Source organism: Rhinoraja longicauda, chromosome 27, assembly GCF_053455715.1.
Source record: "Rhinoraja longicauda isolate Sanriku21f chromosome 27, sRhiLon1.1, whole genome shotgun sequence".
NCBI classification, from domain to species: Eukaryota; Metazoa; Chordata; class Chondrichthyes; order Rajiformes; family Arhynchobatidae; genus Rhinoraja; species Rhinoraja longicauda.
The window spans coordinates 20,664,955-20,691,124 of NC_135979.1; the positions used below are offsets into that span (position 1 = coordinate 20,664,955).

The 26,170-nt window shown below is 41.4% G+C and overlaps 1 protein-coding gene across 2 annotated transcripts in view; it reads right to left on the reverse strand.

Moving 5' to 3' along the window:
* csmd2 (CUB and Sushi multiple domains 2) overlaps positions 1-26,170 on the reverse strand; it is a 1,532,573-nt gene that overhangs the window by 109,183 nt on the left and 1,397,220 nt on the right. For both annotated transcript variants that reach the window (XM_078423311.1, XM_078423310.1), the window contains 5 exons: positions 24,068-24,256; positions 21,674-21,820; positions 11,357-11,545; positions 8,768-8,953; positions 1,287-1,481 (listed from right to left, as the gene is read on the reverse strand). In XM_078423311.1, coding sequence (XP_078279437.1) covers positions 1,287-1,481; positions 8,768-8,953; positions 11,357-11,545; positions 21,674-21,820; positions 24,068-24,256 — 906 coding nt within the window. The remainder of the gene's footprint in view (positions 1-1,286; positions 1,482-8,767; positions 8,954-11,356; positions 11,546-21,673; positions 21,821-24,067; positions 24,257-26,170) is intronic.

Here is a 26,170-nt window from a genome sequence, read left to right on the forward strand (position 1 = left end):
GTGACCAACGGTCAATATGGGGAATAAACAATAAAAGATCAACAGTAAATGAAAGGACTTCAAAAATCAACCAAAGTCAATAATTTAGTTTAGTTTAGAGATCCCACTGAGTCTGTGCCAACCAGCGATCCCTGTACAGTAGCACTATCCTACACACCAGGGACAGTTTACAATCTTTTCTAAAGCCCAATAACCTACGCACCTGTACATTTGGATCACACGGGGAAAACCTATGTGGTCATGGGAGAACGCAAAAGGCAGGAGAATGGGGTTGAAAGGGAAAGATAGATCAGCCATGATTGAATGGCGGAGTAGACCTGATGGGCCGAATGGCCTCATTCTGCTCCTATGACTTGTGAACTTCTGACATCAACAATGAAAACGTACAAATTTCACACAGACAGCACGTGGGCTCAGGATTGAGCCTGGAACAATGAGCACCAACATGCTGCCCTGATAGAATTCCATAAACCTGTTGTAGAAGCAACGTACGATATAGTACCAGCTTTGCTGCCCTATGAAATTTACAGTAGGGATCTGAGGAATAGCTCTGTTTCTCACAATCCTGTACAACCTCGTCCTTGATCTTTACTGGTCCACGGATTTCCTTACCCACCACTGCACACCACTTATCACAAGCAACTTTTCAGTTCCCGTGACTTTCTTGCCCTTTTAATCGGAGGGTAGATGAGGGGGCGTAGTCTACCATCCAGGAGATGAAATAATAAAGGACTAATAAATTTATCGGGGTGTCGACTTCCCCAGTGTCTCTGGGATTCTAAGCAGTAGCCATGCAGACGGATTCTTCTCAATCATAGCAGGGCTTTAGTTCATTCCCCTGTTCTTTGTGTGGGATGGTTGAACTGTTTGCAAGGGGCATTGTTGTACATTTTGCAGGGTGCTTAACGGGATTGGAGTTTGAAGGCACAAACCTGGCATTATTTCCTCTTATCAACCCCCTGAGCACTGAGGCTGACTGTTGATTAGTCAAACTCCTTACAGTGCACACTATAGATCAAAAGCAAGTCCATCTGCCCTGAATACCTACACACACCACTGGTAAAGTTGTGAACTTGAGTCAACAGGAGCCCCCCAAAAAATTATCCGATGCAACCCAAAACAATTAACCAGTCAGTAAAAAATATTAACAAATGTTTGCAGCATGTCCTGTCAATAAACACACCTTTGAACAGCAGATAGTCAACCCATGCTTGCAGCAGGAAGGCTTAGTAGTTTTATGTTTATTGTTTTACATCATTAACTTGCAAGCACCCATTTGTACTTACTATTACAGCTGGGCTTCTGGAGCCCGACACTCCAAGTCCCATTAGCCTGGCAGTTGATGACCCTGAGTCCTTGCAGAAAATACCCAGGGTCACAAGTGATAATCACTTGAGCTCCATATTGACTTGGATTTCCATTTAACAGCTTCCAGTTCCCATGCTCCACCCGGACAGTATTGACTTCAGGGCACGACACAGCTGGAAGAATACACATGGAACAGCAATCAATAGCAGATTATCACCTCATAACTTGCTGAGCTGCAATTTTCTGATTTGTTATCATTTTGATCAATCATAAATTCGAATAACCTCCTTGTCATACATTCCTAAATGTAATTACAATATTTTGCAATGATATACAATAATCGAAAGAAATATTGCAATGCATTGATTGGCCTTGGTCTTTATTGAAAAGGACACTGAACCGTGACCATCTGACTTACAATGTTCCGTCACATCATTTCAAGAACAATCCATACCTCTTCTTTTTAACTGTAGTGCAATATATTGGACGAGGAACAAAAAAATGTTGGGTTTGGTTAAGACATGCAAAATGTCTCTTAAAATGGGAAAAGTATGAGAAAGCAACAATCCATCACTTATCCTTGCGTTTATAAATGTGGCCTGATGTTTAATGTTCAGGGTGGCTGCGTTGGAAAAGGTGCAGTCACCAGTTTTGTTTTCTTGAAAAACAATGGAAAATAAGTTTTGCATTTTCCTGGTAAATACTTAGGAGCACACGTTGTTTTCGAACTATCAGTTTTTCATATAGATATTAAAGCATAAGAAATAGAAGTAGAAATATGCCGATCAGCCCTTTGAGAAATTCAAGACTGACCTGCCTGAAGTGTCATTTTCTTGCATCCTGGATAGGGATTGTAATATAGTTGTATAATAGTTTCATTTGGTATATTTGTTTGTATTGTATTCTGATGGTGGGGTTCTGTTTTGTTTTATTGCATTGTAAATATTGTTTTTAAATAATTGAATACATTTTTTTGATTAAAAAAAAGTGGCATTTTCTATCTCCATTTTCCGTGATTTCCTTAAACTCCAGTAATATACTGAATTAAATCAATGCCCCAATCAGCACCGATGGTGCTGAAGTGGAAATGGTTGAGAGCTTCAAGTTCCTTGCTGTTAATATTCCCAACGATCTGTCGTGGACTGACCACGTTGATGTATCAGCCAAGAGGACACACCAATGTCTCCACTTCCTGAGGAGACTGAGGAAGTTCAGCATGTCTCCAGTGACTCTTACAAACTTCTACTGATGCACCACAGAAAGCAGAGTCAGGCTGTATCACATTTTGTTTTGGGAATAGGTCAGCCCAAGACTGCAAGAAATTACAGAGTTGTTGATGTAGTCCAGCCCATCACACAGACCAGACTTCCCACCATTGACTTCATCTACACTTTACACTGCCTTGGAAGAGCAGCCAACATAATCAAAGGCTTGTCCTACCCGTGTCATTCTTCTCCCTACCCCTGTCTGGCAGAAAACACATAGGCTAATAGCATGCATCACCAGACTCAGCTCAGCTTCTTTCCTCTGTTATCAGGCTTCTGAATGGGTCATCAATAATCGAGGGTACGGTTCGATTCACCTTTACCCCATTGAGGATATTGGACTTTGTCTATGGAATTGATACGCTACAATGCTGAGAACCATATTCTGCACTCTGTATCTTTCCCTTTGCTCTATCGACTGTACTTGAGTTTGAACTGATTGTATGGTATATCTGATAAAGACACAAAGTGCTGGAGTTACTCACAGGTGAGACGACCTTCCCGAACAACATGGACAGGTAATGTTTTGGGTCAGACTGATGATCTATAGGTCTGATCCGTTTAGATTGCATGCAAAACAAAGCTTATCACTGTACCTTGGTCTGAAGAGGGTCTCGATCCAAAACGTCACCGATTCCTTCTCTCCTGAGTTGCTGCCTGACCCACTGAGTTACTCCAGCATTTTGTGTCTTTATCAGATCTGATAACTGTAATAAAACCAAACCTCCCGAAATACCCGGCTCCTCGCCTTTATTTCGGGCCTCTTTCGACGCGCCACACTACCTTCGATGTGAACCAGCATCTGCAGTTATTTTCCTACACATATTGGTCTACCTTCATACGCGTTAGGACATTCAGCACCTCCTCCACTGTCATACTGACTGCCCTCAAGCCACTCGCATTGACTATCCCAAGTTCCCCAGTCTTCATGTTTTTTTTGCACGGTAAAAACAGAGGAGAAATGCTGAATGAGGACCTTGCCAATCTCCTGTGACTCCACACGGAGGTGACCACTTCGATTCCTGAGTAGGTCCTATTCTCTCAATGGTTACCCATTTCCCGTTAATGTCCAAAATCTCTTTGGATTTTCCTTAATATTATCTGCCAGATCTTCCTTAATCTTATCCTGCTCCCTTTTTGCTCTCCTGATTTCCTTCTTTCGCGGGCTCCTCAGTTCCCGAAACTCCTCATGAAAAACACTTGATCCTATTGACTGAAAAATGATCTCATATACATTCCATGAATTCATCTTCCACTATGTTACAACAAATTTGATTCTCCAGTCTACACACAGGTTAAAGTCAATCATGATTACTGCATTACGCCTGTTACACACTTCATTAATTTCCCGATTTACACTATACCCACTATTACAATTACAATTGGATGGCTTATAATAACTCACACCATTGTTTTGTGCTCTTTATTATTTCTTAGCTCAACCTATAAGTTAAATTCTATGTTATGTTCTGTCAAGCCAAGATTATTTGTTATCAATGCACTGAACTACTCCTTCCAATATGGTGCTGAACCAACCCCTTTTCCTTTTTGGATAGCAAAACATTGTGCAGATGTGGGACGTCTGAAAATAAAACCCAGAAAAGGCCAGAAACACTCATTGAGTCAAGCAGCATCTGCAGAAAAAGAAGCAGTTTCTGTTTCAGGTCCTTGACCCTTTAGCAGAAGAAAGTAAAGGAAAAACAAGGTTCTATAATTAGAAAATAAGGTGGGGAAGGGAACGGGTGGAACTCAGGTAGTTTCTAAGACTGGGTGAGATCCAATAATTTAATGTGGAAGTGAAAATCAGATTACACTTCTTTATTTGTGCAAATGTATCGCTATTGATAAGATTGCCCGGCAGAATATGTAAAATAAAAGCAAATAGGAAAAACGGAGACAAAATTACCATATGCGCAAAAGGCCAGTTATTGATTCCAGTAGAATGTGTGAGCTACCTAAAGTTGAAGAATTCAGTATCGTCTCTGCAGGTGCACCATGTCCAGATGGAGGATGAAGTATTGTTCCTCAAGCTTTCTTTGGACCTTGTACAACAGTGCAAGAGAGATCAAGGTTGGAGGGGAATGATGAATTATACTGGCAGACTACCAGAAGCTCTAGGTCACCCTTGAGGAGTGAGTGCAGATGCTCTGTAAACCAAACACCCAGTCTGCATTTGGTCTCTCCGATGTAAAGGCCATATTGTGAACACCAAATTCAGCACGTGTAGGAAGGAACTTCAGATGGTGGTTTATACCGCAGGCAGTCACCCAATGCTGGAGTAATTCACTGAGTCAGGCAACATCTCTGGAGAAAAGGAATACATGATGTTTTGGGTCAGAACCCTTCTTCAGAAGGATCCGACCCAAAACGTCACCTATTCCTATTCCAGAGATGCTGCCTGACCCACTGAGTTTTTCCAGCATTTTGTGTCTACCAAATTCAGTGTATTAGGTTGAAGAAGTGCAAGTGAATCCTTTTACTTTTTTGCCCGCTTCCTAAATACATTGGAATAATACATCCCAGCTTTGGTTATCACATTTCCATAATAGCAATGAGATCATACCCATATACATCTAGAGACACAAGGAACTGAAGATGCTGCTCACAAAAAAAGACACAAAGTCAATGGGTCAGGCAGCATCTCTGGAGAACATGAATAGTGACATTTCGGGTCAGGAGTCTTCTTCAGCCTATTTATCCTGTGTACTTCTATTTATCCCATTTACCTTGTTGCAACTGTTGTAACCATTCTGATACAGCTTCCTAAATTTTGCCATTTTAACTTTTTTTTTGTACTATGATCCTGGAACAGACCGCGGGATTTTCTCCGCCTGACGGGGGCTTCAATGTCGGGAGCCCCGACCGCCCTGACCGCCCCGACGTGGCAACTTCAACAGCCTGACTGCGGGAGAAGACGGCAGGGGAAGAGAAAAAACATTCTGGCCTTCCATCACAGTGAGGAGGTGACTGGAGGAGACTCACTGTGATGGATGTTTTTTTTTTTTTGTGTGTTGGTTTATGATTGTGTGCATTATTGCTTATTTTTATTGCTCTTATTGAAATCTTATTGTATCTTATCGAAACGTATAAGATTATTAAGGGGTTGGACACATTAGAGGCAGGAAACATGTTCCCAATGTTGGGGGAGTCCAGAACCAGGGGCCACAGTTTAAGAATAAGGGGTAGGCCATTTGGAACAGAGATGAGGAAAAACTTTTTCAGTCAGAGAGTTGTGAATCTGTGGAATTCTCTGCCTCAAAGGGCAGTGGAGGCCAATTCTCTGAATACATTCAAGAGAGAGCTAGATAGAGCTCTTAAGGATAGCGGAGTCAGGGGGTATGGGGAGAAAGCAGGAACGGGGTACTGATTGAGAATGATCAGCCATGATCACATTGAATGGCGGTGCTGGCTCGAAGGGCCGAATGGCCTACTCCTGCACCTATTGTCTATTGTCTATTGTTGGACTGTGGGTAACGGAATTTCGTCCAAAAGACTTGTTTTTTTGGATGACAATAAAGGTTATTCTGATTCTGATTATCCTGATTCTGATTCTTTGGTCTTTAACGGTATCTATTTGTTATGCTTACTAACACTCTGACTTCCCAAGCTTGCTCTGTTTCATGCCCAATTTCCTTGCTAAGCTCATTTAAACACTTTCCAATAACACGAGAAAATTATTTTGCAAGGTTCCCAGCTCTGCTGACTTGCAACCTGACCATCATACACTGGGTCTTTCTGTCCCTGAAATGCTTTCGATGCCTCAGAAATCTAAAGCCCCGTCTTCTGCACCATTTCACCGGCCACACATTCATCTGGTCTATCTGCAAAATATTTGTGTAGACTTTGCTTAGAATTCAATGACTCTAGTTTCTTTACTTTGCACACATTGAAGGCTTTTGGGGATACATTTGAGTGATGCTTCCACCTCAATTGCATGAGTATTTTTCCAATCTACACTAATGGTTGAATGAAAGCCTTCTTTAGCGTTCAAAACATGAAAACAACTGGGTAGGCTCTGTTCAGCTCCTGGTAAGGTCAAACACTGCAGATATTTGGAGAGAGACAGAGATACCACTTGGAAACAGTCCTATTGGCCCACTGTGCACACTGACCATCTCCTTCCTCCAACTTATTGCAGGGAGTGCACACAGACCTCCAACCTCAATGTTTCATCATTTGTACTAATCCAACACTAACCTAATCTAATCCAAATGTATTCTCTCCATATTGTTATCAATTCCCCTCAGATTCCCCACCCGCCTCTACAAAAGGGAGAATTTATAATGGCCAATTAATCTACCAACCCTCAATGTTGGATAAAATTGGAGCACACAGAGGAAACCCACACAACAACAGGCAGAATGTGCAAACTCCACACAGACAGCAGCTGACATCAAAGTTGAACCCAGGACTCTGACGATATGAGGCAGCAACTCTACAAGCCATGGCACTGTGCCATCATATTTATGATCTCAGTTTATAACTCAGAATTAATTGTCTTTTGATGGAATCATGTACATGCTGTGAAAGATGAACATTTAAAGCATGGATTTTATATTCTATTGTAGCCAAGACATCTGGCATAGATGAACAAGGTTTCATGATGTATGCTGCACCGATCAGGAAGTGATTGATGAAGACAGGAGTGGAGCAAATGGCTCCACTCTGAGCACAGCCATCCTTCACCTGGGTAAGTAGGTCAGAACAAAACTCGCCAAAACATATCAACTTAAGACAGAATGATGAGATTTTTCTAACTAACCTTGTGAATAAAGGATGCTGATGTATCAAGGTTGATAAAAGATACGGTGATTAGAGTAAACCTTTATGCAAAACTCTTGGTGAAAAATGACTGCTGAAAGACTATTTTGCATTGATTAATGGTTATTTTCCTGGATTATTAATTGACTGGACATTGCTGTATTTGCCCATTCAAAATGAATTTATTAACAGTATTTTTTATCGATCTACCCTGTCATCTCTTTTAATCAACAATTTATCTTTGAAATGCAACCCAAGTCAATGCCACTTGCCCCCATAATTCAACTACTTTAGCTTTTAGTTTAGTTTAATTTAGTTTAGAGATACAGCGTGGAAACAGGCCCTTCAGTTCCACCGAGTCCGCAGCGACCAGTGATCCTCGCACACTTACATTGTCCTACACACACTAGGGACAATTTTGCATTTATACCCAGCCAATCAAGCTACAAACCTGTATGTCTTTGGAGAGTTGAAGGAAACAGATGATCTTGGAGTAAACCCATGGAGGCCACGGGGAGAATGTACAAACTGCGTACAGTAAGCACTCCTTATCAGGATCGAACCCAGGTCTCTGGCACTGTAAGGCAGTGGCTCTACCACTACACCACCGAGCTCGGTGTTTCTGTTGAATTTGCATTCCAAATTGTGAATACATATCCTTTCTGAGGCACTGAGCTACAAAATGAATTTGGGTCCTTAACAGAAATCTATATACCTGCAGTATGATATCCATACCATTGCACCAAGCTCCTTAGGAAAAATACAACATTCCATTGACCACTTTGTTGGTTTGTAGACAATGCTAAGGAAGGGGTTACAGTATTTGACCCATTTCTATTTGATCCATTTAGAAAACCCATTTCTACTCCCTAGCGTTTGAGGCCCTCTGAGGGGGCGCTGTGAACTGTTTATGTATGTGCTGTTATGTTTGTGTGCCATTGTATGTTCGTTTCTTAGTACCTGAACTGATGTACAGCACTTTGGTCAACGTGGGTTGTTTTTAAATGTGCTATACAAATAAAATTGACTTGACATTGGATCTATGCCTCTCCCAGATGAGCAAAACCCTTAGCCCCATCTTCTATCTCTAATTTATTGTAGGGAGTGCATATAGACCTCCAAACTCAAAGTTCCATCATTGTCTCCAGCATAATAATTCTGTTATCCATCCTTCTTGGGCATCGTGAAGATATCTAGATGACATTTTTTTGAATGGTAACATCTATGGAAACATCACCCTTGTGGAATAAGTGAGAAAGTTACTCCAAAACAAGGCAGAGCAATCCTGAAACAAAAAAGGCATAATAAATTGAAATCCCATCCAATCAGATCTCCCGTCCTCTGGAATTCCCACCAGTATGAGTTTCTCCTTCTTTCATGCCTTGACTCCTTATCATAAGGCAATTAAATGCAATATACAATAGCACACTCACCCACACAGAGTGCTGGCCTGTCACTGTTGCTCCATTTCCTATCTTCCTGGCAGACAGCTGTTGATAGTTCACCAGACTGCAATCTGTAGCCTTCATTGCACTGATAGATGGCTCTCGTTCCGAGAGTGTACTCTCTCCCGAAGACCGTTCCATTTCTTGGAGCTTTTGGGACGCCACAAGAAATGGCTGAAAATGAACATCTGGCAGCTTTAACCGAGATACACTGTGCACCGGCATTAACATCTTCACGAAGAATTTACACTGCTGCTGCACTACAAATAGACACACAATCATAACATTGTGCAGGGACAAGCGCGTTGCCTCATCCTGTCGAAGAAACACGTTTACTATTTTAAACGTGGAAGACTCTATTTGAAATAGGAGGAGGTGTAGGATTAAGATAAAGCACTCGGGGGGGGGGGGGGGGGGGGGAGGGGGGAGGAAGCTTGTGCTATGAATCATCAAGCTAAAATTGGGAATTGGACGTGACTGGCAGTGAATGACACTCGGCATGAGAGTCACTAAAAAGAGCGTACAAAATGAACTACAGAATAGAGAACACAGTGATAAAAACATGTTATGCTATTTGAGCTCATTATATCACAACCTGCTAACATTGTATCTTCAAAGGTAAGTAATATAACAGATAAAACAATACACAAAATTGAGAAAACATTGGTTAACACCATGCTGCAAAATAATGTTTAATGTAATGCCACAATTTATGAGTTGCATTTGGATAATAGCATAATCCGAGTGCAATCAAATCAGAGCACAGGTAGACTGCAGCCATAATTATCGTGTGTTCAAATATTTGATTTTGGTTGAAAAAATTTATGTCCGTAAAATTGGACTCACACCAATTTTTAAAAAAGGCATATTTTCACCAATTGCACTTGTTTAGGTGAGTTGTTCACAATGCACCCAGAACTTTGGATGCACGGGGCACTGTCAGCAGAGAATTTGAGTTTCCATCACTTCACCAGCAGTCAGCTGTGGCATTTGTGCAGCTTGCGGTGTTCCTCCAACAACTAGTTCAAAAGGGCTGTGCATTAACAGCCTAATATCCAGAGTGCCACTTAAAATACATTACAAAATATTTTCAGGATGGAGAGGACAGTGTTTCTTGCCTTATAGTTTCCAACCTCACGATGAGAGTAAACGTTCTCAGCCAAAACGTTATAGACAATAGACAATAGACAATAAGTGCAGGAGGAGGCCATTCGGCCCTTCGAGCCAGCACCGCCATTCAATGTGATCATGGCTGATCATTCTCAATCAGTACCCCGTTCCTGCCTTCTCCCCATACCCCCTGACTCCGCTATCCTTAAGAGCTCTATCCAGCTCTTATCCAGCTCTATCCAGCTGTACACAGTTATGGTGTACATCTCTGGAATTTTAAGTCTCCTTTGGTCTCCTCAAAGTCACAAACCAATTACAAGTGCAGGGGTTACCCGAGTTAAGGAAGATCTGATTTATGGTCATCTGACTTCAGGCGATTCTCCTTTCAATTTTTAAGATGCTCAATAAATAATATTTAAAAGATTCATGCTATTCTTTAGGAAGTGGAGACAGTCTATGTTCCATTGGTTTAATTATGGTTGGTGTTTGAGTGAACATGGAAGTCATTTGGTGAAATGAAGGAATTATAAGAAGTGTATGTCGGGGAAATTGTTCATTTTGATTTACAAGAAATTCAGCTTATGGTGCATTAATTAGCCTTACAAAACCCGGGACTGCCTACATGCACTTAAAATGCTGGCATGCTGGCAATTAGAAAAGTTGGCAGAGACTGCTACAAAACTTGTACAGAAAATGGGTGTGACTTGTGTTCAATATACTTTGGATTTATTTTACTGATTACACCCTCAGAAGAAACTCCCGTCCATTGTAATTTGGGGTGATTTTCATTGAATACTCAGAACAATTGAACAATTGATACAATTGATACAATTGATAGAGTGGCCATTAATTTGTTTTTAAGAGTGTTAGATTTAGCTCTTAGGGCTGATGGAATCAAGGGATATATAAATATATAAGATAATTAAGGGATTGGACACGTTAGAGGCAGGAAACATGTTCCCAGTGTTGGGGGAGTCCAGAACCAGGGGCCACAGTTTAAGAATAAGTGGTAGGCCATTTAGAACGGAGATGAGGAAAAATGTTTTTACTCAGAGAGTTGTAAATCTATGGAATTCTCTGCCTCAGAAGGCAGTGGAGGCCAATTCTCTGGATGCTTTCAAGAGAGAATTAGAAAGAGCTCTTAATGATAGCGGAGTCAGGTGGTATGGGGAGAGGGCAGGAACGGGGTACTGATTGTGGATGATCAGCCATGATCACATTGAATGGCGGTGCTGGCTCGAAGCGCCGAATGGCCTACTCCTGCACCTATTGTCTATTGTCTAACATCATTTCAAAGCAAACCCTATATATATATATATAAATATATATATTGATTGAGAACTTGTCAAATGCCAAATTCAGATCAAGCTAGATTTTCCTTTTAGTTCCATTTAGAATTGTTAAAATTCAATTCAACAAATGAATACTGTATGAGTACCTGTACACGGCAGACATTCATTTTCTTACCTTGACAAAGAGGAGGTATGGTATTCCAGTTGTAAAAACCTTGGGGGAACCTGGTACACGTTGCAATACCTTGTCCGATCAATCGATAACCAGGGTCACAGTTGAATCGCACTGTGCTGCCAGGGAATCCTACTGTTTGAGTGTGAACAGTTCCATGCCTTGGGGGGCTCGGTGGGCTACAGTAAGGAGCTAATGACAAAACAAAAATTACCAACAAATCGAGGCAAGATTAAAAAATATATATATATTTGCATTTTGGAACAACCAGGGAGAAAAAAAGAGACATACACAAAATGCTGGAGTAACTCAATGGGACAGGCAGCATCTCTGGAGAGAAGGCATGGGTGACATTTTGGGTGGAGACCTTTCTTCAGACTGAGAGTCAGGGGAGAGGGAGACATAGAGATATGGAAGGGCAAGGTGTGAAAATGACAAATGAAAGTGGATGATGGTCTAGGAAAATGAAGATTGGTTCATTGTTAGCTGAGGGGAAGGTGACAACGAAACGTACAATCAGCAAATTGTAATCATGTGAAACAAGTTGGAGAACTAGGACCGGGGAGGGACGGAGAGGGAGGGAAAGCAAGGGTTAATTGAAATCAGAGAAATCATTATCCATATGTTTCAAGCACTTTTCATGAATTAATTTGCACTATTTGATCTCATCTTTTCCACAATAACAAACATTTACAAAGATCTCAGGCAGAGCAAACTGTTGGGTTTGTATGAACGCTTTCCTGTTGCAATGACACACCATGCCACTCACCATGGCAACATTGCCCCTCTTCAGGTGAAGCTGCTATATCTCACAACTTGTTCATCCATTTTCAGTCACTTTCAGAAACCAATAACCCAGTTACTGTCTCTGCACTGAATGGCTTTTTTTCCCCGCAATAATCAGCATCACTGAACTACAATAATGCAATTAAATCACACTGAGTATACTGAGGTAATTACATTCACTCTGTACAGTCAAAGGTAAATCAAGCAGAAACTGCGTGTGTCCCAGGGAAAGGAATTGCATTTGGAAAGAAAATTGATTCTTATCCAATTAAAATCCAATTATGAGAGCAGCATTATATACATTAACAATACAACATATCACTCCTTGTCAAAAAATGAAGCTTATCATTACGGGTCACTTCAAAACCATGGAATAAATTTTCATTAACATCATTTTCCCTGCTGTTCTTTTGTTGATTTTAATTTTGACCATCATCTATGCTGGTGTGGAAGGTACCGAAGATTCTTTCTTGACAATGAGTTATCTTTCAATAGGCTCGTTGCTATTATGCAGGCAGCAATTTTGCCAACAAGCGCAATCCCACAAATAATTAGATGATGACCTGTTAATCGATTTTTAATAGATGTTAGTTTAAGAGGATATTTTTGCAGACTGAGGATGAGAAATGAATATCTGTACACATGCACACTATTGAAGCTGATCCAGGATTGGGTATTTTCAAAACCAGAGACCAAGACTCTGAAGAAATCGTGATCAGAGCAAAATTGTGTGCTTGTGTGAATACTCATCATGGCTGCAGCACACCCATGCTATTCACCAGAACGATAGTGTCCCTCTTCAGATGATCATGATGTATCTGGCAACCAGTTGAGTTGAAGGGTGGGGAAAATATAAAATGGATTCCTAATTCCATTTGGTCATTTGTAATGAGATTCTGGTTTTCTTTGCTTGAACACAACAGGGGTGATTTTCAAACATCCCAGTATAATCACAGTTCCTTGATGCCAATGAACGTAAGTGATCAGCAACTTGGTATCGACCTCATCCGATGGGTGAGCAGATCCTCTGGCAAGTAACATCAGTTAAGGTATCTTGTTACCCAAAAGGGATGTCCATGTTGTCATTGAAATTTGCAAAATCAACGTCCATTCTGAATTTTGAGTTTGAGTAAAGTTCCAATCACACAACATGGCCTACTTATGTAAATAAGAATGCATGTCAGTGCAAATAGTTTTTCATGGAAGTTTGGTGTTGTTGTTGAATATTGAAGAGCAACATGCTTGCACTAGATATTTTCCTTCTTAAGCTTAATGATCTTGTGTAATTTCCTAGCCATTCATGTTGCTGTTTATTGTTCAAGTCGTCAGCTCCAAATCAATTTCCTGGCATTGGGGGAATTATTGCTGCAATATAAACTGCTTCGGAGGCATGGGACCTCTCGGCTACATTCATCACACTGTGTATGAAGACCAATTCTTGACACCTTATGATACTCAAGTGCAAAGACAATGATGAAGATTGCCTATGTCACTTGGAGCATGTCTACAGATTCCACTGCACTTTCTAAGTTCTCAGGTGGGTAAACAATATTCACCTTAAACTTACACTTGAGCAGCTTTTACTCAGGGTTTGACACATAAGTGATCTTCAGCATGGAACTGAATCAACCTTGCTTGCTTTACGTCAGTCATCAACGCCATGAAAGCTATTGATCCAGGTTGGCAGGTTGAGTCCAACGTCACATCTAATCAGGTCCTTGTAGGATACAACACAATCTGAGCTCTCTTAAAGAACATGCAGCCGCTCTGCAAGGTCTTCAGACTGCTGGTCTGGATTCTCATGCACTTTGACCATGCAGTTACATGGGGACAGAGTTATTTGTGGCATCTCGCATTCAGAAAATTGGAGGTATCACAAAATGCTGGAGTAAATCAACGGGTCAGGCAGCATCTCTGGAGAGAAGGAATGGGTGATGTTTCGGGTGGTGTTTGAGTGAACATGGAAGTCATTTGGTGAAATGAAGGAATTATAAGAAGTGTATGTCGGGGAAATTGTTCATTTTGATTTACAAGAAATTCAGCTTATGGTGCATTAATTAGCCTTACAAAACCCGGGACTGCCTGCATGCACTTAAAATGCTGGCATGCTGGCAATTAGAAAAGTTGGCAGAGACTGCTACAAAACTTGTACAGAAAATGGGTGTGACTTCAGTGTTCAATATACTTTGGATTTATTTTACTGATTACACCCTGGAGAGAAGGAATGGGTGATGTTTCGGGTCGAGACCCTTCTTCAGACTGATGCCGGGGGGGCGGAATAAAGAAAAGATATAGGTGGAGACAGGAAGACAGTGGGAGAACTGGGAAGGGGGAAGGGGGAGGGGAAGAGAGGGTCAGAGGAGCTATTTAAAGTTAGAGAAGTCAATGTTCATACCGCTGGGCTGGGCTGTAATCTGCCAAAGTGAAATATGAGATGCTGCTCCTCCAATTTGCGATGGGCCTCTCTATGACCTATATCCTTTCTTTGTCCCGCCCCCCCCCCCCCCCCCCCGACATCAGTCTGAAGAAGGGTCTCGACCCGAAACGTCACCCATTCCTTCTCTCCAGAGATGCTGCCTGACCTGCTGAGTTACTGCAGCATTTTGGGATACCTTCGATTTGTACCAGCATCTGCTGTTATTTTCCTTCAGAAAATTGGAAGTAGCTGAGTAAGTGAAAAATAATTGATCAATTGATAAATTGACAAAGAAAAAAATTATAGGAATCCAAAGGATCTGGGTGGCGGTGTGATGTCTATGTTAATATTTAATTTCAAAATAAATGAAAGCACCAAGCATGCTTTACAAGGTATCAATCACCTGTTTGACACTTTGGGGTGCAGCATACAAACTGATAATGTTGAAGGCCTACATGTAACTTGGGAGGAGATTAAAGAAGAAAAATTAAAGATAACATTCCTTGGCAGTATCATCGGATTAGTAAGAGTTGGCAACAGATTTCCTTGCAACAGATTGCAATGAACTGCAATTGCTTCCCTGCAGAGTAAAAGGCTGTGAAGGCAGATCCTTTCAAGCACTGCCATGTTGCCACACCCAAATCATACAGTTAGTCCTATTTAGGAGAATAATACTTGGTTCTGTCAGTTTGCCTCCTGTGCCAAGTGGTGCTCCAGGCCTGCCATTTTCATCCTGCGGCATCAAATTCATTGAAAATTATGCTTGGAAAACTCCACCGACATCTTGCGATATAATTACTTCAGGAAAGCAGTGCTGGCATTTAACATCCAGTTGAAATTAGTAGATTTGGTATCTTCCCCAGCCAGAATTCTCACCCACAGGACCTAAAATGCAGCAGCTTTGCAGGCTTTCCTCGTGTAGCTTAAGTTATGCACGCTCACTCAGAGAATTGTTTTTTAAGATGAGGCCTCAATTGAATAGTGAGATTTCCATAATGGATTCTTAATTGCCATTCCTTCAAAAATGAATTCTGTTGATGGCTCTGTTCCCCTTCACAGATCCTACCTGACCTGTTAAGTGTTTCCAGCAAGTTTCAGAACGTTTTCAAGCCCTAAACTGAAATTGGCTCATGTCTTCATATCTCCTTTATACTGTCTTGCAAGCCAATTTCAAGCAGCTCAGAATACAATGATTTAAATATTGACTCCGTCTTCTCTTGATTTAATAGTTTTATTTCAGTGCCCTGAATCAGTGATCCAGACCTTGACATGTATCCTTAGAAACATCAGATTTACTGATGTGCACTGCAGTACAGCATAAGTTCAAACCTCACCAGCCTGTTCCTGGACTAATCAACAAAAATAAAGTTGACGTACACATATCTGAACTACAATAACTAGTATTTATATGACACCTTTAAGGTAGTAAGGCATTCCACACGTGTTATCAAAGAAAACAAGAGACCGAGTCATATAAACCGATGTGTTGGAAACAACTGCAGGTGCTGGTTTATACCGAAGATAGACACAAAGTGCTAAGGGTAACTCAACGGATCAGGCAGCATCTCTGGAGAAAAAGTAAGGGTGACATTTCGGGTCGGAACCCTTCTTCAGACTCATATAAAAGAGATGAAAGAAGAAATAAAAAATAATGGCTGGGCAAAGAAACAGATGTTACAGAATGGTTTAAAGGAAGAAACAGTAATGGTAGGCATAGCAGAATTCGGGTCATGGCAACTGTAAACACAACGTAGCTGGCCGTGAAGCAATTATTAAATCAGGACTCATCAAGAAAGCAATATTAGAGACCCACAGATCTCTCAGAGAATTCCAGACCTGGAGGCAAATGTCGAGATGGAGACCGGGCAGCCATGGAAGAGTTCGGAAACAGAATTGAGATGTTTAAAATTCAGGATCAGAACCTGTAGGAGCCAGGGCAGATCAATGAAGGGGGAGACATTGAATCATTTTGGATCAATAAAGGAGGCTCCTCTGGTCCATGGCTGTTCTCAATAAGAGCATTGCATCTACTCTCACCCACTACTCTTTCTCCATAGCTCTAGACTATTCTGTTTCATTCAAGTACTGTTCAAATCCCCCTTTCAGAGGAGGAGACCCGAGAAGTATCTGAGGGGTAACTTTTTTTTTACACAAAGCTTGGAGGAGGTAGTTGAGGAGGTCCTATCGTAAAGTTTAAGAGACATTTGGACAGGTACATGGATAGGATAGGTTTAGAGGGATATGGGCCAATCCCAGGCAGGTGGGACTAGTGCAGATGGGGTGTGCTGGTTGGCGTGGGCAAGTTGGGCCTAAGGGCCTGTTTCCACGCTGTATCACTCTATGATTCTGTGACACAAATTGCCACTAAATGAGTGAACTGCACATAACAAGAATTGTAATCCAAACAACAATTTTGGACACCCTAAAGAACAAGTCTGAGTATGGAACAGGTTGTTGGAGTAATCTGCCTGGAAGAAATGAAGCCTTAGATGAAGTTTCATCAAAAGATGAATTCACGCATGGGTGGAAGCAGTTACTCAACAATGGAGAATTAGGAGGTCTCTGTGGTGTGTTCTTTAGACTTTGAAAGTTATTTCAAGTTCAAATATGGCAGCAATTATATCGTACCTTTGTCAAGAATAGGGATGAATTGGTGGTTATGGAATGAAGATTGTGGCTGGGGCTGAGTCAATTGGCTGTGATTTTAGAGTGATAGAGTTATACAGTACAGAAAGAGGCCCTTTGACCCGACTCATCTATGCTGACCAAGTTGCCTACCTGAGCTACTCCTATTTGTCTGTATTTGACCCATAGCCCTTTAAACCTTTCCCATCCATGTACTTGTCTAAATGCCTTTTAAACATTGTAATTGTACCCGCTTCTATCACAGCTCGTTGCACAAACCCTTCACCATCTGTGTTAAAAAAATTGCTCCTCAGGTGTCTTTTAAATCTTTCCCCTCTCACTTTACAACTATCCCGACTAGTTTCAGACTACACTACCCTGGAAAAAAGACTGTGACCGTTCACCTTACCATCTATATACTAAAACTCTCATTTGTTTGTTTGTTCCTGAACTACAGCCAAAACGGTACACGATAGCGCAACAATTTTAGGCCCTCCTTACTCACCGTCGTCCCTTTGGTGCTAATGGAAGAAGTTTCATTGAAATCGATGAAATATTTTTAAAGTTATTCACATTTTAACATTTAAATCTATCTCCTAGGGAGGGAGGGGGGAAGGAAGGAGGGAGGGGGGTGGAGAGAGGGGGGAGGGAGGGAGGGGGAAGGAGGGAGGATAAGGGGGTTGAGGGGGATGGAGTGGGGGTGAGGGGAAGGGGGGAGGAAAGGGGGGAGAGGGGGGGTAGAGGGAGGGGGGAAGGAGGGGGAGGGGAGGGGGGGGGAGAGGAGAGGGCGTGGAGGAGAGGGTGCTACTCCAATGCAGGAGAGATTTGGGCCCAACGGGTCCACTTGGTCTAATGATTTTATATATTTTTATTTGGTCACCCACAGGGATAAAAGCTGCTGTGTATGAAAGGTTTTTATAATCCAAGCCTTCCAGGCCCAGTAACATTCTCACCCATATTGTCTGCGCCCATATTCTGTCCTGCCAATGAATGAACTGGACAAACTGGTGAACTTGACCACAATTTGCCTCCATAACCCAGCGGGAATTATGGACAAGCAATCAAAGCAAACAGAAGATAAACACAGAAAGCTGGAGTAACTCAACGGGTCAGACATCATCTCTGGAGAAAAGGAACAGGTGACATTTCGGGTCTGAAGAAGGGTCTCGACCAGAAACATCACCTGTTCCGTTTTTCCAGAGATGCTGTCTGACCCACTGAGTTACTCCAGTTTTTTGTGTTTATCTTCGCGTTTAAACCAGCATCCTTTCTGCACAATAAACGCAGGCAGTGCCATAATGTGAATGAATAAAACTATATCCTTGCAACACAAAGTGCGACTTGGGGAGGATCTTGAAGGTGGTAGTGTCCCAACCCTATTGCTATCTTTTTCCTTTTAATTGCTGGTTGTGAAAATAGAAAATTTAGCAAATTATATTGATGGTAAAGAGTACGTCGACCACAGTCAGTGGAGGTGGAAGTGATGGGCCGGGGGAGAAAACAGTTGCTGGACTTTTCTTTCTGATTTGCTTATTTGTCAATAATGCTTTGCTCAAAATGTATATACCAGCCTCCACCAAAGCCGAACAAAAATGGATTTTTCAGTCAGAAAACATTTTAGAGATAGCAGATGTGTTGAGACGGGCAATGGCGAGATGTTAATGCATGGTAACAGAGCACAGACAAGACCTGACACTGAATGTTCAATGATATTCCTGAAGAAAATAAATAGAATGGAGCGGGGATGGAAACTGGGGAGCCATAAGAAGTAATGAAATGAGACCAGGGACAGTAAGTCATGCAGATGATGCTCTGACTACAACTCCCCGGATGAAAACAGAACCAGACGAATGTGTTCCTCTTCAACTAGACAACAGTCGACAAGCCCAAACAGAAAGTGGCATGGCCTATCCTGGCAATGGGCATATTCATGTGTAGAAACATTAGGAGTTACTATTGTCATGATCAGATCAATGACATCTGTGATGATGTGATATGGTACACTCGCAAGGGCATTCAACTCCTTCAAGCATTGAGAATTATGCCTGCAGATGTGAGAGGCCACAGCAAGTTTGATACCTTTTAGGGATGAGGGACAGATTAGAGATGGACCATTTTTTGCAAGGATGGAGAGGTAATGGGTATTACCAAGAGAGAGAATTGTTACCAACATCAGAAAATCGATAAGGTCAATTAAATGGGTAGAAGGTTTGTGAGATCAAGATCAAGATCAAGATCAAGATCAAGATAGCTTTATTTGTCATCCAATATTGGACGAAATTCGGCCACCCACAGTCCAACAATAAAAGCATTAAATATGCATTCAAATTACACAACCCCAAAACCCCCAAAACACAGTCCAACAATAAAAGCATTAAATAGGCATTAAAATTACCCAACCCCAAAAACACACAAAAAAAGAAACATCCATCAAAGAAACATCCATCACCCATTCCTTCTCTCCAGAGATGCTGCCTGTCCCGCTGAGTTACTCCAGCATTTTGTGTTTATCTTCGGTTTAAACCAGCATCTGCAGTTCCTTCCTACACAGTTCAAGAAGGCAACTTGTTTCTTCCTCCTGAACCCCTTAAGTACAATCGGTGATGGGAAATCACATTTCTAGAGCAGCTTTTTCAGCCTTTGTTTGGCCATGATGTCTAATCCTGCTTTGAGGGTTTGGAAACTATTGATCTTTTGTACAACTAGGATATTTCTAAACAAAAGGCAAAATATGAATGCAAGCTGCCGTTTTTGATGTACTGAGAGACATTGTCTCCTTCAATCCTCTGCATCTAAAAGGGATCCAGTGGTATCAGTCTTTGATGTTGCTCATCATCTGTTTTAGTTTTTACAGCTTCGAGCATCAGTGAGCATTGTTTTTGCAATGGTCTGATCACCACGTTGCATTTAAAAGGCTTGTTAATAGCAGCTGTGACATTGTAATGTGGAATTGCTATCGACCAGTGAAAGACTTTCTCCCGGCCTCATCTCACACTGCTGCATACACTAATACTGCAGATTAATGGCTTTGTCCTTGTGCTTATGTCAGCTTTAGATATCGGCACAGAACAATTACATTGATATCTGAAACACGGATAAGACTGCAGGAATGTCTTGCCAGGGGCGGTGGGGGGGGAAGGGAAGATGGATTAATTTATTCTCACAAACTCATCCTGGAATAATATTTTGGAATGCAAATGCATGGAAATAACTAAGGTGATAACTTGATCTCAAAAATGCTAATCAGGGCAGTGAATAATATTTAGCTGCAAAGTTATAACCCAAGTCCAGTCAGGGTATAGGCAGGCTGTTGATAGAGCTATTACTGCTAAGATAAATCAAAGCTGAAATTTCTTTATACATGCTCAGCATTTATTTATTTTTATTGATTTCCTTGCTGATTGCAAGATCAATTTTCTGTCTTTGCATTCAGTTTCAGGCTTTCTAAATAGAACCTTCAAACCTTTCCTCAGTTCCCCCCAAAATACAATGTAGTAGATTTCTGTCTATTCTTCGATATTGTATGTGTTTCAACACACACTATAAGACTATTTATGTTCTATATTTATAATTGCAGAGTTCAGGAAGTTACCTGGGGGGTCAATGAGTTTTTTAAAAATTCCAACACTTCCAATAGTGATCTTGGAGATAATTCTGGTTGTGTAGCATCCCATTGTTTCTGTGTCGGACACCTCATGCTATGGATGTGAGCAATGAATGAGAGAGTTTGTGTGTGTTTGGTTGATGGAGGAGGGGGTGTGAGGGTGTTACATTGTTAAATAGCCAAAAATATCTAACTGGAGCCTGTTTTCCAAATGCACACCCACTGAAGATCACCAAAATATATATCTGGCCATATATTATATGTTCTTTTTGAACTTCTTTTTGCGTCAAACATTGAGTGAGAAATATCCGTTCTAATTGCATTTGAGAAAGTAAATGAAGGGGGTTCTTTATGAACACTGATATTTTCACCAACTTTCTACTCTTCACAAGCTCACAAGTTATAGGAGTAGAATTAGGCCATTCGGCCCATCGATTCTACTCCGCCATTTAATCTTGCCTCCTAATCCCATTTTCCTGCCTTCTCCCTATAACCCTTGACTCCCATTCTAATCAAGTACTTGTCTATCTCTGCCTTAAAAATATCCACTGACTTGGCCTCCACAGCCCTCTGTGGCAATGAGTTCCACAGATTAACTATCCTCGGACGAAAGAGGTTCCTCCTCACTTCCTTTCTAAAAGAACGCCCTCTCTTTCTTGTACAAAAACATTGTCACTCGTGTCACAAACAAACACACATTTACGACTAACTGCCGTCGAAATTGTAGCGGCAGGCAGTAAAGTGGAATTTAAGGCAAATGAGAACACACAGTTTCTATTTAACTACATTAAATCTGGTTTTTTTCTTGTGGGTATCCCTCTGCTACATTCTGTAGTTTGTGCTAAAGTGCAAGGTGACATTCAATGACTGTATCCATTGAGCTACTGACCTGAATAATTTATCTTGAATCCTTTCCGGTTGGTGGCATGGTCAGATGACCAGCGGAGGTAAACCTTGTTGCCCGAGCTGACCACTGTTATTGGAGATGTGTAGTTGCCACTGAGGGAGATGAGCAGTGGGCTTTGACTCGAGGGACCTGTGGATAACAACAACATTTGAGTTAAGAATTCACACACATCACCTGGCTTTTCCTGTAATGAAGCAACCTACTCCACTAACACTCAGACACTCGAGATTAATTTTGCACCATGCTGTTTCAAGTGGCATTCACAGAATATATCAAAAGGCACTGTGGAAATGTGACGGCTGAAACGGAAGGTCTCAAAGTGGAGACACGAAAAAAGCATGTTTTGACAGGTAATCCATGTCTTTCTCTTGATTCAAATTTGTTTATGCCAGAACTTTGTAGATTTAAAAGATTAATCTAAATGCAAATTTCAACAAACTGAATGGTAAACTTCATAACCTTGATTTTCAAGTAATTGACTGAGGAAAATATGAAGACTAAGTTTTCATGGAGGCGGCACGGTGGCGCAGCGGTAGAGTTGCTGCCTTACAGTGCCAGAGCCCCGAGTTCGATCCTGACTACGGGTGCTGTATGTATGGAGTTTGTACGTTCTCCTAGTGACCGCGTGGGTTTTCTCCAGGTGCTCCAGTTTCCTCCCACATCCCAAAGACGTACAGGGTTGTGGGTTAACTGGCTTCTGAAAATTGTCCCTAGTGTGTGGGTCATAGAATGAGTGCACGGGTGATGGTTGGTCAGCATGGACTTGGTGGGCCGAAGGACCTGTTTCCATGCTGTATCTCTACAATTAAAACTAGATGCTGGAAAATCAAAACAAATATTCAGCTGGAAGTATCTGGGGAGAGAAAGCCAGAGTTAGTATTTCAGAGCAGTGGTCTCTCAACAATTCTCATTTTATTCCTACTGAAGGAGGTGCAAGAAAAGAATTGTGACTCAACTCAAAAAAGGAAACAGAACTTTTGGCCCAAGTCGCCCATGCTGACTAAGATGCTCTATCTAAGCTGGTCCCATTTGCCCACGTCACATTCCTCTGAACCTTTCCTATCCACGTACCTATCCAAATGTCGTTTAGATGCTGTTGGAGTACCTGCCTCAACTATCTCCTCTGGCAGCTTGTTTCATATACCCACCATCTTCTGAGTTTAAAAAGTTGCCACTCAAGTTCCTACTAAATCGTTCTCCTCTCACCTTAAACCCGTGTCCTCAGGTTCTTGATTACCCAACACTAAGGACCCTGCTTGACAATACAATGTATTCCAGAAAATGAATCAAATTCTCTCAAAATACAGTGAGTAAATTCACTGCATTGAGTGATATTGGCAAAATAGCCTACTACCTTTGGTTATCGGTTACTACTGGAGGGGATGATTCCACTAGTGGGAGAGTCTAGGACCAGAGACCATAGCCTCAGAACATAAGGACGTACCTTTAGAAAGGAGATGTGGTGAAATTTCTTTAATCAGAGGGTGGTGGGTTTGTGAAATTCATTCCCACAGATAAATATTTTTAAGGCGAAGATTGACAGATTCTTGATTAGGAGGGGTGTCAGGGGTTACGGGGAGAAGGCAGGAGAATGGGGTTGAGAGGGAGAGATAGATCAACCATGATTGAATGGTGGGGTAGACCTGATGGGCCGAATGGTCTAATTCTGCTCCTATAACTTATAACTTATGAACAATTACAACGTTAAGATGTGGTTCAAAAGTAAGTGAAGTGGTAATAAGAATGTTACAATTGCCCTCATCCTGGGCTGCAAAAGAGAAATGGAAGTAAAATCAGAAGCACCCCAGTAACGGACTGTTCCAGATGCTACGGTCAGGCAAACGCCTCCGCTGTCACGCTGTGAAAACGGAGAGGATGAGACGGAGCTTCTTCCCACAGGCCATCAGGACTGTCAACTTTGATAACCCCAGAGACTAAATTTTTGTCGACACTTTTTGTGCTATGTTTAGTAACTTATTAACTTTATTTATATGCTGTAACTGTAATTCTTTTTGTGCACAACCCGCAGGCATTGCCACTTTCATTTCACTGCACATCGAGTATGTGTATGTGACAAATAAATTTGACTTGACTTGACTTGACTTGAAGAATAGACATAAAGACATTAGATTGCATCATGATCAAAGATTTTTCTGATTGTTCCGATGTTGAACAGCTTGAAAATAGTTGGATTCAAGGAAGATGAGGAATGTAATGGGGGATTAATAAGTCCCATTAAACCAAAGCTTGGGAACACATTATTATCGACAAGAGAAGAAACTGTAAGGAGAACAAAATAAGGCTCCCCATTATAAAATGTACATGTGCAACATATCGACAGCAGGTTAGTATTAATATTGTGAATTATTAGTTTACCGTCATATATTTCCAGTTCATCAAACTGTCGTTCACTCTGAAAGTATTCAATCTGAAGAGTGACGTTGTAGCCTGGATCCACTTTAATAATCCATGAGCAGGCCTGGAAATGTCGATAATTTCCTGGGAAACCTCGACTTACGATGACTCCTGAAGAATCCATGAGGATCTCGTTCATTGGGCAATGTGCTGCATCAAATAACCAAAATATCAATTACATCACATCACATCACTTTGATTCGATAAAATAATTTAGTTTAGTTTAGCGATATAACGGGGAAACAGGGCCTTCAGCCCACCGACCAGCGATCCCTGCACATTAACACTACCCTACACACACTAGGGACAATGTTGCATTTATACCAAGCCAACTAACTGACAAACGTGTATGTCTTTGGAGTGTGGGAGGAAACCGAAGATCTCGGAGAAAACCCACGCAGGTCACGGGGAGAACGTACAAACTCCGTACAGCCGGCACCCAGAGTCAGGATCGAACCTGGGTCTCTGACGCTGTAAGGCATTATCTCTACCGCCACCGTTCCGCCCTTTTGTCATGGAAGAAACATCCTTAAAAGTCTGTTCTCAATAGTGTGGGGGATTAAAACATCCCCAGGGAACCACTCAGAGGAACTGAAGGCCCTACATCACAAAGTTAATTAGTGGATGGACACTTATTTCACAGGAGGGGCCCAGGCTTTTGGCTAGACTGGTTCATTTTGCTGCAGACTAACTCGGAAATGTCAGTCTATCAATCAAGGCGGCAGAGCGAAAATGTCACAAGACAGTCGATTTTATACAGTTCTGAGAATCTCATGGGAGATGCCCCAAATGTCATTTACTCTGTCTTTTCTTATAAATAAGCTGAGCCATTCTAATGCTTAAATACATTGCTTTGACACAATTTAGTATTTTCTAATGTAAAAATTAAAATTAATTGCGTAGAAATACATTCTTGGTCAGTGCACTGAGTGTGCTGCTTCTGAAATTCAGTTCTGATGAAGTGAGTAAACCAATATAAGTGTGAATAATTACAGTTCGTTGCTTAAAGCATTTCATTTATTCTGGGTTTGAGCTATAAAACTGCAACTATTTTAACAGTATCAGTTAATAGTCAATCAGTTGGAAGTGGGTCTGGAGTTTCCACAGGTAAGATGAGATAAGGCACCAGTCTGAAGAAGGTTCCCGACACAAAATGTCACAAATCCATGTTCTCCAGAAATGCGGCCTGATCCTTTGAGATACTACAGCACTTTGTGTCTTTTTTGAAGGTTCCCTCCCCTTAAAGAAACGAATGAATTAAATTATTTTTTAATCGCAATGATTCAAATGACCACTGCCAGTTATATGAGATTTCTTTATTCCAGTTTTATTTATTTCATTGAATTGAAATTCTAAAGTTGCAGCGATAGGATATCAACTCATGACGTCAGATTATGAGCTTACACTATTCAATGCTAAATGACTTGTCTAGTAACAGAAATACCATATTAATATTCTCATATTGTAAAACTCTGGCAACATACTGCACCATATTTTATTTCTGCTATTGGTATGTCAGTCTTCAGACCATTTTTGCATCAGATGCTAGTCTCACAGTTTCAGGTACCACTAGTGCTTTAGCAGTGATCATATACAATTTCCAGGCCTGATATTATTTCAGTGGAAATTACGTTTTTACCCAGAGGGTTGTGAATTTGTGGAATATTCTGCCACAGAAGGCAGTAGAGGCCAATTCACTGGATGAATTTAAAAGAGAGTTCGATAGAGCTCTAAGGGTTAGCGGAATCAAGGGCTGCGTGGGGAAGGCAGGCACAGGTTACTGATTGTGGATGATCCGCCACGATCACAATGAATGGGGGTGTTGGCTTGAAGGGCCAAATGGCCTTCGCCTGCACCTATTTTCTATGTTTCTATGAGGCACTCAGCTGGAATTTATTCTGCAGCACAGATCAACCCAAGTTAGTGTCATCTTCTTTATGCTTTGATCCGAGACGGCCACAAATACACCACAGTCAGCAGGAGTGACAGGAAATCCGTGCTGCAGCATAGATAAGTAGTCTGTGCAAGTAAATCACAGCATCTGACAACTGTTACTGGACGCAC